The following is an 18,515-nucleotide window of genomic DNA, read 5'->3' as shown; positions in this document are numbered from 1 at the left end:
CTTAAAACATAACTCATTTTATCCCCTGCTTGTTTATCAAGTATTAAAATATTACAGGTATAAATAAAAACAGTAAGTAAGTAAGGTTATTAAATGGTGTTTGTTTTTAGCAGAGAGGTAGCAAATTGACAATTGACATTGACATATTGACACTTCTACGTTGTCCTTTTGTCCTTGTAAGTGCATAGGTGCGTAGATTAATAAAAATGTTTATTTTAAATTAATTGAACACTCAAGATGTTAAACTATTTATTTTTATTATAAATCCAATAAAGGAACAAGGTACCGCCTAATTTAAGATTAACATTTATTTTTCAACATGCAATATTTTTATTTTTATCAATGGTCTATTATGTGATTTGTTAATTTGTTATGTCAAAAGTGAAAATGTCTTTGAGTTTGACATTTTATGCCAAATGTAAAAACAAACAATCTTAATTTTACTAATTTCAGAAGCAAAAATGGATTTACCAGCTGCATTGTCCAATGCATCCGATAGTAATGAATACCCCGGTACCACTCCTGCATTTGATATAGCTCAAGATAATAACAAAAGACGGAGGTCTGTTAACAATTCCGTTTACTTATTTATGCGTACTAACTTACTAAGCGATTCTAATCTTTTGTTTGTTGTGTCATTTCAGCTCGTCAAGATCAATTAAACGAAGGCGTTTTGATGATGAGTTAGTGGAATATAGTTTGGGACTTCCAGGCGCTTCTTTAGGCAAAGGTGACAAAAGAATACGTACACAATCAAACACAAGTCAGTTAGCGGAAGTTTCTGGTGTGTCAAATACAGCCGTAACTCCTGTGCAACCAGCTCAGGATCGAAGAAGGGCGTCGAGTAAAGTTACAGGAGGGGCTGGTCTCATTGGTCGTAAATCTCGACGTAAAGGGCAATTGAGTCAATTGTCTACTAAAGATTTAGGACGATGGAAACCCACAGATGATTTGGCACTGATATTAGGAGTTCAACAGGTACTTACTTATTATATTCCTTCTTACTAATATTATGAATGTGAAAGTTTGGATAGATGGATGGTTGTTTGTTAGAAGGTATATCTATAATGGCCTAACGGATCTCAATGAAATTTGGTATAGATGTAGAACATAGTCTATAAGAACACACAGGCTACTTACTAAGATGCTTATTTCATCTTTTATTAACTATTTGAACATTTAATGTCACTTTTAACTAATGGATGTACCCTAACATTGTTGGTTTTAATTTGCATAGTTCGATATATATTCTATCAATTTCAGACAAATGATTTGCGCATCGTTCATCGTGGTGTAAAGTTTTCATGTCGCTTCACTGTGGGAGAACTGCAATCACGGTGGTATGCACTGCTGTACAATGCGGAGATATCAAGAGTTGCCATCGCTGCAATGCGTAACTTGCATCCAGATCTTGTTGCCTCTGTGCAGCAACAAGCATTGTATTCCACAGCAGAGGAAGATTTGCTCGGAACAATAGCTAGTGTAAATATTTAGAATGTTACTTATTAAAAACTAATAGTCAAAAGGGAATTATTATTCATGATAATCTTTTATTTTTTGATGACATAAGAAAGAAGGGTCAACAAATTAAAATAAGCTTCCTTTATTGGATACTTTTTTGAAATGAAAGTTATTTTATAACCTATAGCTTGAGTCTTCATATCTAGATGTTAAATAGAATAAAATTGACATAAACATCTATTAACAACACAATTTACTTCAAATTTGTCTCATATCTCTACCTTGTTCCAGAACTCGCATCCTACATCTGAGAAGTTCCAAGAACTATTAGAACAGAACCCACATGTGTTCTACCCGTCTCGCACTGCAAAGTCTTTGATGGCCCACTGGCAGTTACTGAAGCAATACCAGTTGCTGCCTGACCAAACTGTGCAGCCATTGCCTAAAAGTAAACTTATACTTAAATTATGGTAAACAGATGAACATGATATAAGTGAGAACTGGATAAGCTAGGAACCTCTATAAGCGAGGGTCATTGTTGGGTTATAGACAAACCTCTATAAGTGAGAAAAATATTGTGGTCCTTCGACTCTTGCTTATTCGAGTTTGACTGTGTTTTAATTTTTTTCTTTATAAAAATGACAAAGAAAGGCACTTGAGAAATAAAAGAATGCCTAATTATTAACCTTGTAGGTTGATTAAATGATTATATATCTATATTCAATGGTTAGAAGGGGCTACATTAACATGCTTTCGTTATAAAGTCCAGTGTCATAATAAATAGTAAGGGGACATAAACGTCGACATTTTAGCAAGGGTATTGTTGAGTCAATACACTGTCAAACTTTCGGATTTTCTTCCTAACACTACTCAAGCCTTAAGTTTATTTCTACTTTAATTATCAATATGAGTATTTTAACTTAAATAATAAGAGTTTTATGTAAATTTCTTATTTATTGCAGATCAAAACGACAATGTATTAACATTTTCTGATGCAGAAGAAACAATCAATGATTCAGAGTTACAAGATTTTAAGGAAGACGGTATGGATGTTGAAATGCAACTTGCAGATAGGTAAATACATTAAAACAATTGGAATTAAAAACTTAATAAAAAAATTAAAAGTAAATACACTACCTACAACATCTGTTGCATGAATTGTTCAACTTGATGCCACGACCACACTGAAGACAGGCGTTAAATAGAAGTAATTCCATGTATAGTCTGATGAGTGTACCAATTGAAGGCCTAATTTAAGTTCTTTTTCACTACCTACCCTTTTTACAAGGAAAGGAAAGGATTTAACACAAGAGAGGATGCATAGATAGGAGAACTCTCTTCTTTCTGTGTATCTCCCCTGTCAAATAAATATAGGCAACGCATATGTACAGATATCTATGGGCAGTGTTCGCTATTTAGGCGAATTCAGATAGCTACTTCCATGTTTGCAACCTTATAATATAAAAAAAATTGTACTAATAGGGTAGAGAAGAAAGACATAAGGTTACTGGAGAACTCGTTGTCGAGATGGCAAGTGCTGGTGCAGTCAGTGGCGGGAGGCAACGTGGAGCTGGACAAGAACACGCTGGCGGTGCTGCGCGGTCGTCTCGTGCGATATCTCATGCGCTCCAGAGAGGTCAGTCACATTTTCTTTTTACTACATCTCATTCAACTTTTGCCAACTATCATATAAAGTTATATTTAACTTTGAATTTTTTTTAATAATCATTATGTTATCTGTTGGACTTTCATAATCGTTTAAACAAATATAGTAGCTTAGTAGTTAATTTTTTTTAATTTTATTATTTTGTTATTTTAACTTGAGACATTGGATACTTATTGAGGTCCTATTTTTGTAAATTACTTTTATAGTTTAAAATCCTTCGCTTATTACCTGCGAAAAGAACTGAAAGTCCCGTATTACCCTAAACATTTTTTTTTCTAAGCAACAAATACGTCAATATAAAAAATATACAGTTACGACTTAGGGGCCTTCAAGAAAAGAGCGTACACCTTCCTTAAAGGCCGGCAACGCATCTGCGGTTCCTCTGGCGTTGCGGATGTCCATGGGCGTCGGATCATATTAGGATTCGTTGCTCGTATAAAAAAAAGTATTTTTTTTCCCGAAAATAACATACAGATATTTAAATTGTATTAATTGTGTAGATAAAAAACTATACTATCTGTTAAATAAATAGGTTCAGTGGATTTGGAGGTGAAAATTAAAAAATTACGAACCTTGGAAATTATAATTCCAAAAATTGTTTACATTGGACCGGGAAATAACCGAACGTGTCCAACAAATTAGTAACAAGTATCTAATATGTTGTACCGCTCCAGCGATGCTTATGTATTTCTTAGTCATATCTTACTATCATACTTCTTACTAATATTATAAATTAGCTGTCGCCCACGACTCCGTCCGCATGGATATCTAAAAAAACTTAATTATTGTAGCTCACCCATCCATCCATCCACATCACATCCATCTAAACATTCGCATTTATAATATTAGTAAGTTAAATAAAAAGCAGCTCTTCAAGGCATAAATTCGAAAAAAAAATAGTATCCTATATCCGTCTCCTGGCTCTAAGCTACCTGCTCACCAATTTTCAGGCACTTCGGTAAAGCCGTTCTTGAGTTATAAATAGTGTAACTAACACGACTTTCTTTTACATATATAGATGCCAATGTTTAGATGGATGGATGGACGTATGGATGGATCTGTATAAGAAGTTATCACCAGAACGGCTCAACGGACCTTGATGAAACTTGGCAAAGATATAGAACATATTCTGGAATTTCACATAGGCCACTAATTAAGCTTTTTTTTCCGCGTGGATGGAGTCGCGGGAGACAGATAGTATATAATACAAGTTATAATATATTAACCATGGTAAACGTGTTAATGAGAACTTAGATATAATGTTCTATGTCACCTGGTTATTATTTTGTAACACTCGTTAACGAGTTCATTTCTTGTCATGGAATTACACATGTATAAATTACATAGAACAAAGAAAACATACCCAAACTTAAAGCCCTGTTGGTTTTTATATACAGAAAAAATCAATATAAACAACTAGTTTGATCCCTTACCCTGTAAAAAACCTGTGTATTGGACCAGGTTATTTTCCCGCGACTCCTCCCGCGCAGAATTAAGAAATAAAATATAGTAAGTAGTCTATGTGTTCTTCCAGATTGTGTTCTATACATCTGTGTTAAATTCCAGCGAGATCTGTACAGCTGTACTGGAGATACATTCTAACAAACATCCATCCATCCATCTAAACTTTCGCAATTATAAGATTAGTAAGATGGAAATTTCATTTATATTTGTAACGTTTTTATAATATTTGTATACATAAAATATGGAAGTATAAAAATACATTTAAATATTATTGGAATGATATAACTGTTTATTTGACTGTTATTCGACTTGTTATGATTGATTGAATTGATAGTAGGGATAATGAAAATTGTCGTATCTGTTGTGACCCTCATCACCATAGTGACGGTGAACCCCGACATGTGGTATGAATACGCTTTTAAAAATGATATAAAAGTTCAAATCTGTCTGTACGTATGAAGTTTGGATACAACATTAATAATGTTTGAAGGTGGCAAACGAGCGAGCGGCCACGTGAAATCGCTGAAAAAGCGAAGTGACCGTTGCCTATAGACATACGGAATTGCATATGCCTTGCCTACCTTTAAACGATGGAGGAGAGGATGCACAGAAAGAAAATATTTTCCCTTTCCATGCAATGCATTGAGGAAGATATGTATATAGATTTAAAGACAACACGTAATTTTATTTTTAATTTTGTTTTTAAAAAAATTATATTGCCTGGATTTGTTTATCAAACAACAGATTATTTTTGTATACATTTATAACGATGGATAAAATTACATTAAAAATATTAACTAAAGTAAACCGGATGGTTTAATGATGTCTTTCGATCGTTATGAAATTTTGATCGATATAAAATTGATGTATGAATGTATGTCACGGGCTGACAGTCCTCAAGGGCAGGCCCTAATGACACGGTCAGGCATGTCATGATCGTGGCGACGTCCAACATTGCGCTGTTAATATTTTGTTATCGATTAACCTCAATAATAATAGTCCAGTATTCCAAATGCAATTGTAATTTGTATGTCTCCGTGACTGTGGGTAAGATTGTCGAATTTATCTTATCAAATTATCTTTTGTATAATTGTTAGTGCGCAATTATATTTGCTCCTGTATTAGATAAGATTTTTTTTGTATATCCTTATTTTATCGCTGCACTCTTTTTTATTTTTTTCTCCAAGACGTTGAATATAGTGGCAATTAGATTCTTAAGTGGTTTGTCACTTTTAATATAAGTTAGATACCCTGTAAAACGGAAAAAATGTAGTGTACAAGAAAGTAAGACAGAAGTAATGTCAGTCAATTTTCTGCGAACTTGTTTTTGGTATATACAAATCGAGATCTCAATTCGTGGTTTGCTTCCAAATTAAAGGGTTTGCATCCAAACGAGTACTTGACGAAATGAATAGCTGTATTTATAACTCTAAGTGTGCAGTTTGCGTCATAGCTTACAAATTTATTATTTTTATTATTGTTTATTTAAATATATGTTCAATATGTTATACGTTCACGCCCTGACCCAAAGAGATAGATAATATAGATTTCAATTCGCCTTGATTCGAGGGCATATCTCTGTTTTACTCTCTTTATAATTTATTGTTCTTTATTCACTTGCTTGGTAAATTTTAATTTGACTGTAATTTTTTAATCTATATTTTTCTTATGATAAGCTACTAAGCACTGTAGATAGACGTGATAATTGATATAATTAGCAAACGAGGTAGAGTATGTCATTTATTGTATGTATATAGGCACGTATATTGCTGTATGTGCATTATTGGTACGTATTCAGTAACTGAATGGCGATGTAAAACCTGTCGATGTTTTGTGAACGCGCGGTGTGGCGTTCATGTTTACACAACAACGGCCACAACATCGCCATTGTTTTGTCGCCGCTCGCTCTGCCTTATTGAAAACATCGCGTATCAAATAGAATGGTATTGTAAACTTCAATGGAACTCGGCTCATGTCCGGTGAATCCGTCAAGTGCTTTACGTACGACAGTATTCAACGTTTGTTCTTTTTTTTACTTTTTACTTTATGATTTTTTATAGCTCTATGTGATTCGGTAATAGTTGTTTTTGTGTTCGCCTCTCGTTGTGTTTATGATGTAACAGTTTGACGTTCGATATTAAAAGGTTCTCTTATTCTCGTTTCAATGACGTCATTCGATTCGTTGCGTTATCTTTTAAGGGTTTACTGTGTTCGTGGCAGGTTAACTTTAGACGGAACTATGTGAGCTCTATATGACTGTTTAAACGTATAGTAGAGATCTTGACAACAACTTGGGCTATTTCTGATTTTTATTCGTATCCAAGTTTTTTTTTGGGAACAAGCCTTTTCCTTTTATGTCAAATATAAAGTTAGTATTAATTGATTAAATGAGAATCTGGGAATTGAAAGGTTTGACTTGTTTAAGGTTTCTTATACTACGTGAATTTGCCGCAGACTTATATTGAGTACATCCAAACAATTATTCAATGTTATAATTTTCGACAAGTACTGTTCTATTACGTCCTAGAAATAGTAATTTTGTAAATTGCTTTTATAAAAATTAGCGATTTCATGCATAGGATGCCTGAAGGTAAGTGATTAACCCACTCTCACATATTATGACTTTTCTACCAATTCGTATTATTTTTACTGTACCTGATCTCACCAGAAACGACTCTACCTTCATAGACATTAGCCCGTTATTATTGGCCAAAAGCCTCTTTAAAGCCATGACAACTCTTGATGTTTACGATCATTACATCTTAATTCAACTTTGTACTTAAAAATTAAGTGAAGACACAGTCTGCGCAAAGGTTCCCAGGATAGTGTCTACGTCTAGCCACTATCTATAAAAGTACCACTAGCTAGTAGCTAGCGTAAGCTAGTCTACTATATATAAAAGTTTTTTTTTATATATCATAAGGTGGCAAACGAGCAAGCGGCCACCTGAAATCGCTGAAGTAGCGAAGTGACTGTTGCCCATAGACATACGCAATTGCATATGCTTTGCCTACCTGTAATCGACGGAGGAGAGGATGCACAGAAAGAAAATATTTTCCCTTTCCATGCATCCTCTCATCCGGAATGTTCACTTCCACTTCCCATCCTTTCCTTATAAGAAAAGGGTGGGAAGGGAAAGAGGACTAAATTAGGCCTCCGGGACGCACTCTCAAAAGTTTTAGGTTATAAATCATCATCGCACGGCATCACGTCCTGTATAGCTGTAGTCGCGTCATGGAAATCTCCAGTCACGTGTCTTGTTTTTTTTAAGATACCCACCTATGCGTCGTTCATGATGTTATGTTTCGTTTCAACATTGACATTAAACTCGCCATGTTCAATTTACTGCGTCTACACATTTCTTTTAATCGAAATCTCGTATTCCGCACATGCGTAGTTATAAAATACGATTTTATTGTTTCGATAACGGAGTTCGCTATTATACGGTAGATTATTTGTGTTGGTTTGGGTTATTTTGCAATAAGACAAATGCCAGATAAACTTATGTTTGATAAATTCTTTGCTGGAAGCAAGATTTTTTTTTAATTATTATAAAACTAGCTGCCGCCCGCGACTTCATCCTCGCAGTATTAAAAAAAAAACTTAAATCGTAACCTATGTTTTATTCCAGACGTTGTTGTTAATTTATGTACTACAACTATGCCAAATTTCAGCAAGATCCATACAACTGTTCTGGAGATACTTTCAAACAAACAAACATACATCCATCCAAAAATTCTCATTTATAATATTAATAAGATTTTGCGAGATACTTCTGATGTCTTTGTGATAAACTGCAGTGCTCCCCCCCGCTTCTTTAAAATTGTAGCTTTGACGACTTGTCTGCAAATCGTCTCATTGTTATTCCCGATAAGATCCGCTGAGTACACTCTCTGGTTTTTCTCCATACAATTGAACAATGGAGGCATCATAATTAAAATTATATTATATAAGAGGTTAATTTTTGTAAGGTTATACAATTTATATTGTTTATTACAATAACGAATTAAATACAAAAAGATTGCTTTTGTTTTAGTCTGTATTCAATGTATCCTTTGCAGGATGTTCGACAGCTATGTTTGTTAAAACACAGGGTCGTTTACTTTTATCAGTATGCGTTAAGGTCTAAACAATTATAAAGTCGGCTTAACATTATGTAAATATCAATACAATTATATATCTAGATAATTATACATTTTATCTTGAAAACATTATGTAAAGTAATAGGCTATAAGTCACGGTTCACCAGCGAACTAGATTGACCAGTCGTTCCTATTGTTAATAATCTATATTTATGTATACGTCTTTAAGATAGTGTCATCATCAGCTCGCTATATGTCCCCACCGAGGGGCTCGGAGCCTACCCTAAGTTAAGGGTGATTAGGCCATAGTCAACCACGCTGGTCAAGTGCGGCGGGTTGGTTGACTTCACACATATCTTTGAATTTCTTCTCAGATATGTGCAGGTTGCATCACGATGTTTTCCTTCACCGTAAGAACGTCGGATAAATGTACATATGTAAATCGGAAATCGAAAAACTAGTGTAATATCTTTATATTAGAACCCGTGTATGTAAAAATATGACTGAAATAAACATTCTTCATTCAAATGGAATTTTTGTAAAACAATATCTAAGAATAAAGAGTTGTTATCAATTTTACTGTATTTAAGTACTTAATTTATCTCAAATGCTGCTGATAATTGTTACATTTGATAAGGCAATCTTAAGCCCATACGTAACGCCAAATACCACACGAGGACAGATCGTAAGATTGTACTGTTGAATTTTTAATATACGTAATAGTCTTCATATGTTTGATATCAAGAGTATCAGGTTCAATAAGTTATTATGTTATTTTTTTTTAATTAAAATGGCTGATCGAAAATTTGAAAAAAGAACAGGCCAAGGACAGCTTTTCCAGTTGCAATTTTTGTCTATCGCATTCGAAGAGAATGTCTTCAACCCTCGATTATTACCGATTGGTACAAGGTAGCTTCAATTTTTCGTCTAATATTGACGATTATTACGACAAGAGTGAATAAACTAATGCACCTACCGTGGGTTTCTGTGGTTTATCTGTTTTATCAAATATGAAAGATGGGAACGACCATGTTTTTATAGAGATTTTGGTGTCTGAAACCCATGACTAGTAAATACCATCTATCAACATTACTCTTAAACAACAAATGCGATAGCGATGTAAAAGTTTTTTTTTTAACATAATACGTCAACTGTAGCCAGAAATATATCGTTGACAAACGGGCACTGTAATGAAGGGATGGCTGGTCCAGATAAATTGTTATCGGATACCAGAACTGAATGAACAAACGCTTGTACAGTTACTGGCATTATAGTATGTTATCATATATTGTTGGACCATACAATATACTTTTTATATTTTAAAATGTAAATTTTTCTTTCGAAAAACTTAAAAAAACTGATGAGTTATATAAATAAATTCCAGCTTGATACCTTCACGTGTATTTGAGTAAAAAAGGTCTTAACAGACAGACGGACGGACGACAAAGTGTGGATTCCGTTTTTACCTATGAGGTACGGAACCCTAAAAATCATGCTAGTCTACTACAAATTGTATATTAATATAATATTTTGTTGAATTTGATGTTACTAAAAAGCAGTTTCAAACATACCTGTAGTTATAGTTACGATGTTAAATTACGATAAAACTCAATGATAGCATCGTATTTATTCCGTCTCCTCTTCATTGTATCTAATTTATGCGACTGTGTTTTGGACAAATTTTACGCGCTGATGATTCCATAAATGTTAAATGTGCACACGACTATGACCTTTACAGATATAGGAAAGTTACAACTTTCTATTTATATTGTTCTCAGTGAACTTTGAAGCTTTCCTAGATATCCTCCAATTTCCAAAACTCTGCCATTCAGTAGTCCTAAAATTAAATTTATTTTCAATAAATCTCCTTTTGCGAATTTTCCATTTATGACAGTTATAGCAACCACATCAAGTGATGATCATAAGTTACAATATGCAGAGGATTTGCAGAAGTTAAATCTCCGAGAAAAGAATACGAATCGTTTGACTCCTCACATTTCAAAATCCGAGAAGTAGAAAGAAGGTGAACACAATAGTACGGGCTTCTTTACTTACATCTTACTAATATAAATGCGAATGTTTGGATGTATGGATGTTTGTTAGAAGATATCACCGGAACGGATTCATGGATCTCACTGAAATTTAGCATAGATGTAGAACATAGTCTGTAAGATCACGTAGGCTGCTAATAAAGTTTTTTTTAATTGCACGCGAACGAAGTCGCAGTCGACAGCTAATAGATACATAAACCTTACTGTCAACGGTCACAAATGTCTGTTTATGGGTGTTTACCTCCGTGATTTGCCGGTCTCTGCGTCTCTCCAACGTCACCCAGTAACGGTACAGTTTATTACGATGTCGCAGCTAATTTGTAGATGTTGTTCTGTTACGGAGATTGTACAGTTATGACAAATCTGAGGATGTACAATGTATCATCTTCCGTTTCTAATTTGAACAGCATTTGATATACTCCGCACTCAAAAAAAATCCGAGAGCAACTATTTGGATACGAGGTACTTAATGTTATTTTTTATAGTGACTTCCTATTGGAATTAATATACACAATTTATTTTTAATTAAAAAAAAAACTGGTGATGCCAAGGTCCGTGTGTGTCGATGATCATTTCGGTGTTCCCGACGCTCGTTTGCCTCTATTTTTCTTATAAAAATAACATACATTTAGAATTTTTTTCGACGGTTGCTGTAAGTTTGAGATTTTTTTTGTGGTTAATATTATATTCAACCATCCTCGCTTCTTTTTCTGATATTATTATAATTATAACAATTGAACATAATAATATTATAATTTTATCATTATTATGATCCTGATACATTTGTGAATCAACAAAATTATTCTTGTTTCCAATTATTTTAGTTATTATATTTTTTATGTAGTTTCATTCAGCCAGAAACTAAATAGCGTGTGTGGTTGTAATGTGCGTAATTTGTACTATTTTTTATTGATATTGTATTTAAACTAGAAACCCTAGAGTAAATCGAATTTAATCGAATTAAGAACCAGTAAACTGTTAATCAAGTAGAAATCTTACTAAATAAATGCGAATGTTTAGATGGATAGATGTTTGTTTGTTTGAAGGTATCTCCAGAACAGATACATGTATCTCGCTGTAATTTGGTATAGATGTAGACCATAGCCTGGGAAAACACAGGCAACTAATAATGTTTTTTTTTTTAATTCCTCGCAGACGGAGACGGATAGCTAGCTTTTAAATGAACACACTGGCTGGAAACTAATATTATTTGAATGTGTAAAAAAGTTAAAGTTCTACGCTATTTCGAGATAACAATTGTTGTGATGTCTAGGATCATTGACCAGACAAAAGCTATTGAAAGTAAATAAATTCCACAAATTATTTTTTATCTTTATTTACCTACTTTGTATGAAGTTTTTGTTGTTTTAATAACATGGATATATTATTAATAAATTTAAAGATACTAGCTGTGCCCGCGACTTCGTTCGCGTGAAATACTGTCTTTGGATAGCATTTTAATAATATTTTAATACAAACTTTCTCTAGGCTTTAAACTATCTGTGTACCAAGTTTCATTTAAATCGGTTTAATAGTTTTTGCGTGAAAGGACAAACAGTCAGAGATACTTTCGCATTTTATATTGTTAATGAAAATTAACATATGATTTAAAGTTTATTGCCTTATTGCCATCACTTGTTCAAATATCGGCGTTATGGTACTTATGTTATTATCGGTTAACTTGGTGTTATATTGTTAATGTCGATTGGAACAGTGAAACATAGAAAAAATAATTTGCATATAAAACAAGTTGGTCTTATTTCAAGGACTTAACTGATATACAAATTTCGTTCTTGTTTTTTTTTCTGTCTGTACAATTTATCTGGGTTAAGTATTTAGCTTCTATGCTAAGTTTTACTAGTAAATTGGTACGATTTTGTTAATGAATTGTAGTATAAAAAATATACAATCGAATTGAGAACCTCCTCTTTTTTGAAGTCGGTTAAAAAAGGTGTATTCGATTTATTATTGTAATGTAAATCGTAATGGCAATGGCAAGACAACTCGTAAATATATCGTGATTTTAATACTGTTTGAAAATATAAACATAACGGTATGTATTATACAAGTTTACGGCAGTGGAAACCCATATGTGTAAGTAAAAATACAGATAGATTACAGTTTAGAATAGCGCATAAAGCATAACGCGGTATTTATTTCTACGTGTGAATGCGGACCAAGACGCAGGTGATTGCTAGTTTTACAATAAACAAGTTAACATTTTTCATTTAACAAATATGCTGTGAATTAACATACAGCGAATTTAACAGCTGAATTAAAAGTCAAACGCAAAAAGGAAACGAACAACGAGGTTTTATGAAAATTAAGTTTTTTTGCAAGTTAATTTGAAAAGGAATTGTTAAATTATGACGTAGGTTATGTATATCGCGAGGTTTAAATACACGATAGCGCTATTTTAAATTCAATTTCTATTTTTTCTGGAGGATAATATAAGGCGAGAAGTGCTTTACTGACAGAACTCATGTCGACAAAAAAGATGTAGAAATGGAATGATGTTTATTGCGGATTTACCACTCTCACAGTACTTATGTAATACGTATTGTCATCAAATATCAAGCAACAAAATGTGTTTCGACAATAGGATTTTACAATTACTATTAAGAGAACTACCATACAACTCACTTCTGTAACCAAGAAGGGTAGGCAGAAACCACGGACTTCCATTTGGTCTGTCAATTGCACATTCATACAACATCGCTTACATATCATTTTTGACAAAAATTGCATTTTTAAACGTGTGGTGTGTAAAGCATATGTAAAATACAACCTTTTTGATAACTGTTCGTGGCAAGAGATAAGCGCGCTGTCGCCAGCTGCGCCGCGTCGCCCGCCACCGCACGCAACCGAATACGAATCGCTCAAAACAATTCGACGTGCATTGTGTTCATTTGTACGATATTAATTGCTTTGTTTTACATTATTATCGCACGTTATTTGATACCGACTATTTGTCACATACTTATATTATATACTTACCCAATATTAATACGGTTAGCTTGGCAGACACTTTTTTAACCGATTTTCAAAAGGAGGTTTTTGTAATTGACATTCGCTGGCTTTCTTTTACAGTTTTTATTCTATTATTTTATAACCAATGTTATGGAATGAGATAAGGAAAAGGCACTAAAGATTATCTTTTTGTTGTACCTACAATGTTATTATTTTATGGGCAATTTAAAATTATACACTTGATCACGAGTAATCGTGGTGTTGACAATGTAAAAAAGCAACTGAAAATTGTATTCACCAAGTCTGTTCGGTAAGAAAAATTAATAAATAATTATTACTTTTTAAACCGAATAAGCTATAGATTAGTTAGATTTTCTGATTTACTGAAATGGCTCAATGATTAGTCCACTAAATTACAGTATTCGTGGTCAAGATCAAGGCTTAATTGTTAGGGCATGTCCTGGCTACCAATGTTTTCGAAAATACGTAATGTTCTCGCGGGATAAGTTTGTTGTTTTTACATATTTACACGATAACTCTACAACGGTTTGACATATCTGACTGAAAAAGTGATCATTCGAGGACTAATATTCATCCTGTTTTTTTCTAATTCCGTGCGGACGAAGTTGCGTGAAAAAGCTAGTTAAAAAAATCAAATTAAGTGCCATAGTATTTTTTAAGCTTCTCTTGGATTTAACCATTGTACTTGCGAATCAACTTTTAAGACTGTTAAGGCTTAAAAAAATAAAAGATAAGTAATCACTTACTACACAAAATTTCCCACCAGCTCCTGATTTCATTATACTTCTTTATTAAATACTCAAAAAAAAATAAGACGACTTGTTTTTAAGATTATGTTATCCGCGTTGTCTAACCTCGAGGCGTACAATATGTTTATTTGAATGCGTAACAAATTATGTTGTACAGCTTTGAATTTGTATAGCAGTTCAGTTTGAAACTAAATATTGTGACGGTCGATCGGAGCTCAGGCAATCGTATGTCCATTGCGAGATACGCTGATAGCTTATCTGCGAAATTAACAAGTAAACAATACGTATCTTCGCATAACGTTACGTATCTTGTTATGACACAATTGTAGTCGACACAAGTAAGTACAGTCGCGGAGAAAATTCTTACACAAGTGTTTATTACCAATAATTGAAATTATTCATTGTTTTATATTTATTTCGTATATTTAATAAATATTTCATATACAATGGTATTCTGAGTAAATTATTTTATTATAGAACAATTGTGTTTTTTTATAGTCTATTGTATCTGTGATATGGCTCTTTACCATTTCAAACGTTTCTTATTTTACTTGGTCTTATAGTCAATTAATAATTTAAAAAATATGTCTAAGTGAAATGTGGTTATAATTACTTAAATTTTATTAAATTAAAGACGCAATTATTGAATACTTTTTGGTAAAATAATGAAAATAATTTACATTCCCGGTAAGTGGTAGGTTTTTGTAAATGATATTAGATGATTTTATATCGTTGGTTTCTGAGACGAAAAGCCCTGTATAAAATATATCGCCATTCTTGTCATCATCTTACACAAAACAGATACGATTTGATATGATTTATTTAGGGATTTTGGTCTTAGAAACCAACGATTAATCATTTTATTTACTACACTAGTTGCAAATCGAATATTCTCACAACACTTCTTAACTTTCGCTTTGCAAACTACTTACGCACTATCGCAAAGTGTAATGGCCTTATAGGTTTAAATATATTGGTATAATTGAACATGTTTACGTATTTATCTTTAAGGAAAATTGTTCAAAACTATAAATATTCATTATTAATTATATAAATTTAGTGTATTTTACTTATCTCATAATACCTATAGTTAATTAAACGTTGTATATTTTGATATTATATGTAACTAGTTATCCGTCCACGCGGAATTAAAAAAAAACATAATTAGTAGGCTATTTTTCTTCCAGACTATGTTCTACATCTATGTTAAATTTTAACTATCCATGCAGCCGTTCTGAAGATACCTTCTAACAAACATTGGCATTTATAATATGAGTAAGATTATCTGTTGCTCGCGACTTCGTCAGCGTGGAATTATAAAAAAAAGATGTTTAATTTACACCCTTCGCAAATATAAGCTATCTTCCAGTAATAATTTTGTGAAAATCGCTTCTACCGTATAGGAACAAACGCCGATTTGCGGACAGACTGACAGACAAATTGATTTTTGGAAAAGTTACGAATATAATTTTATTTTCTTTGAAGTGTTAATTTACTAGCACAGCTTACATTAACTATATGAATGTGTACACGTATTTGTTTATTTAGATAGCGGTCGGTCGCAGCACAAGAGATCATACTATAGACGTCGACTTGACGCTGGAGGGACCCGCAGCGAAGGTGTCGAGGAAACAAGCCACCATACGTCTCCGCAACAGTGGTGACTTCTTTATGTCGTCAGAAGGCAAGCGGCCGATATTCGTCGACGGCCGCCCCGTACTTCAAGGCAACAAAGTTAAACTGAATCATAACAGCGTCATAGAGGTTTGTAGTTCTTTAACCTAATTTCCACAGTGCGACTAGCCTGCTATTTCTATGAGTAGTCGGTCGGCCAACCGATTAGTGGAAAAGGAGCCTTTTTGTTCACGATTAAGTAAACTGCTTGCCTCTGTACTTAGTAACTACAGGGTGTTCAAAAATAATATCTATTATCCTTTGTACAACAACTTTTAAACGACAATAACACTTATACGTCTCCGTCGTTTATTCACTTATTATAATGTTGGCAATTTTTTCATTCCCTAATTCTCATAACTTTATGAGCACTTTATATTTAGCTAATACTTTTTCTACAGATCGCCGGTCTTCGATTCGTGTTCCTCGTCAACCAGGACCTGATCAGTGCAATTAGACAAGAGGCGGTGAAGGTCAACATACCTGTGTAACTCAATAAACCAATTGAATAAACAAAGCATTTTTATTTGGAACACATTTATTTGGTCAATTTCAGAACATTTCTCAAAACTAGTTACCACTCAAAAAACAATATACCCATTTTAAAATATGTTTGTTATCCACGCACACTGCACACACGATGTGGCTTCCGAATAGAAGCGAGTGCGTGGCTCGAAATTATTACATACAATGTCTATCACGAAACACCTATCACGTGCGTTACTGGCATATAGATATGCATTAACATTAAACGACAAAACAAATATTACGACTATAAATAATTATTCCTTTACCATAAACTAAACAGTGCTTTTAACCGCAGTAAAATATTATTTATCTTATAAGAATGGCCAACGATGTGCAAAAAATAAACTTAACAATCCAGTCAACAGTGCGTAACAAACATACAGCGAATTCAAAAAACACAATGACAAAATTAACATGTATCAACATTTCCAAATCCAAAAACTCATAAAATTGAGCCTCCAGGTATGGCATGTATTATTATTTTAATTTGAACGGTGTCATTGTTGATTTACATGAAATATTTTGAGCCGTAATTTTTTGGCTTTAAATATATATAAACACGCCAATGTGGCCAACTTTAGAAAATTCACAAACACAACGTAACTATACAGTACACAAAAGAATTCGCTCCTATAATGAGCAAGGGAAAACCATACCTTTAAATATTTAGAAAACTCTAATAAACTTATTCTTAATTAACGTAATCCCCTTAACATATAGATTATCTTTAATAAATAGACAGTCCTATAACCACTCACACGTACATAATATACAATTTAAAGTAAATACACATATTATATAACTTAACTATGGTTTACAACTATCTACGAAGGCAACACTTGCTAAAAGATAAAAGCACATTTTTGGTATATTTATTCAACACCCTGTATACAGTATAAAAATAGTGTATCCATAGAAACATGTATAGGCGTTAACACGCAGGAGGCTAAAATGGGAATTGCCTAAGTGAGATCATAATATACATCCGAAATAATACATTTCTCAATTGCAAAATGCATTACAAAAACATTGTGTGAATTTTTGTATGGTGTATACGCATCAAATACATGCTTAAAATTACGCGCATCTTCCGACACTAACTTTATTCGCTACGTTAAAACCTTTTCACACGTACATGGTTTCGGCTGTAGCGATTTAACACAGGTTAAGTGTGGCATGACCGCCCCTTGCAACCGTACAAATTGGAACAAACGAGTTGCCACACTGCCAACATCAATGTCCAACTACTTCGGGGAAACTTGTTAGCTATGCATAATTAATACCACGAAAATTGCAACACAGCTCCTTGAAAATACGTAAACTAAGCAGTTGTAAATAAATAGTAAGCTACGCACTATTTTTATTTACGACTATGCACAATCTTATTATTTACAAATATTATAAACCATGTACGAGTGAAAGGGTAATTAGAAAAGCATTATACGCGTATTTTGGACATTTTACATTTAGGAACAATTTAATAAATATCTTCTATCTTACATAAAACATAATATAGTCCATAATTTGTAACCGATCAGGCTTTTCAATAACATTCTTGCGTAACAATGCTTCAATACGTTCAAAGGCACTAAACGCTGTACATTTTACCGTACATAAATATATTTTTAGGACGTTATTAGCATTTTGTTGTTTTCCTATATAAAATTGGACAAAGTGATATATTTCAAAATCTGAGGCACTGTGATTTAGAAAAATGTTACATAATTTGCGAATGAAAAAAAAAATCGCAGGCTATCAGTGGAATTACATAGCTTTGGTATTTATTTAGCTATGTGTGAGTATTAATAGTTAATAGTTTAAACGAAATAGCCTGATTTTAATGCAATTA

The 18,515-nt window shown here is 33.1% G+C and overlaps 1 protein-coding gene across 1 annotated transcript; it reads left to right on the top strand.

Annotated features, from left to right (window-relative positions):
- Nucleotides 1–388: 388 nt before the first annotated feature.
- Nucleotides 389–16,651, top strand: Rcd5 (microspherule protein Rcd5). Its single transcript, XM_013320812.1, has 8 exons — nt 389–562; nt 645–978; nt 1,264–1,482; nt 1,753–1,909; nt 2,424–2,535; nt 2,944–3,097; nt 16,013–16,228; nt 16,540–16,651. The coding sequence occupies exons 1-8, from the start codon at nt 462–464 to the stop codon at nt 16,627–16,629; spliced, it is 1,383 nt and encodes a 460-aa protein (XP_013176266.1). The 5' UTR covers nt 389–461; the 3' UTR covers nt 16,630–16,651.
- Nucleotides 16,652–18,515: the final 1,864 nt, after the last annotated feature.

The sequence above is a fragment of the Papilio xuthus genome, unplaced genomic scaffold, assembly GCF_000836235.2.
Source record: "Papilio xuthus unplaced genomic scaffold, Pxut_1.1 DF825946.1, whole genome shotgun sequence".
NCBI classification, from domain to species: domain Eukaryota; kingdom Metazoa; phylum Arthropoda; class Insecta; order Lepidoptera; family Papilionidae; genus Papilio; species Papilio xuthus.
The sequence above is the reverse complement of the archived record's forward strand: the minus strand, read 5'-3'. Positions and strand labels throughout refer to the sequence as shown.

Excerpts from the sequence above, each read along its gene's own strand:
- Rcd5 (XM_013320812.1), top strand. The coding sequence starts at position 462 with ATGGATTTACCAGCTGCATTGTCCAATGCATCCGATAGTAATGAATAC. Across the intron at positions 2,536-2,943 it reads GAAATGCAACTTGCAGATAG|GGTAGAGAAGAAAGACATAA; the intron begins GTAAATACATTA and ends TTGTACTAATAG. Across the intron at positions 16,229-16,539 it reads ATCATAACAGCGTCATAGAG|ATCGCCGGTCTTCGATTCGT; the intron begins GTTTGTAGTTCT and ends CTTTTTCTACAG.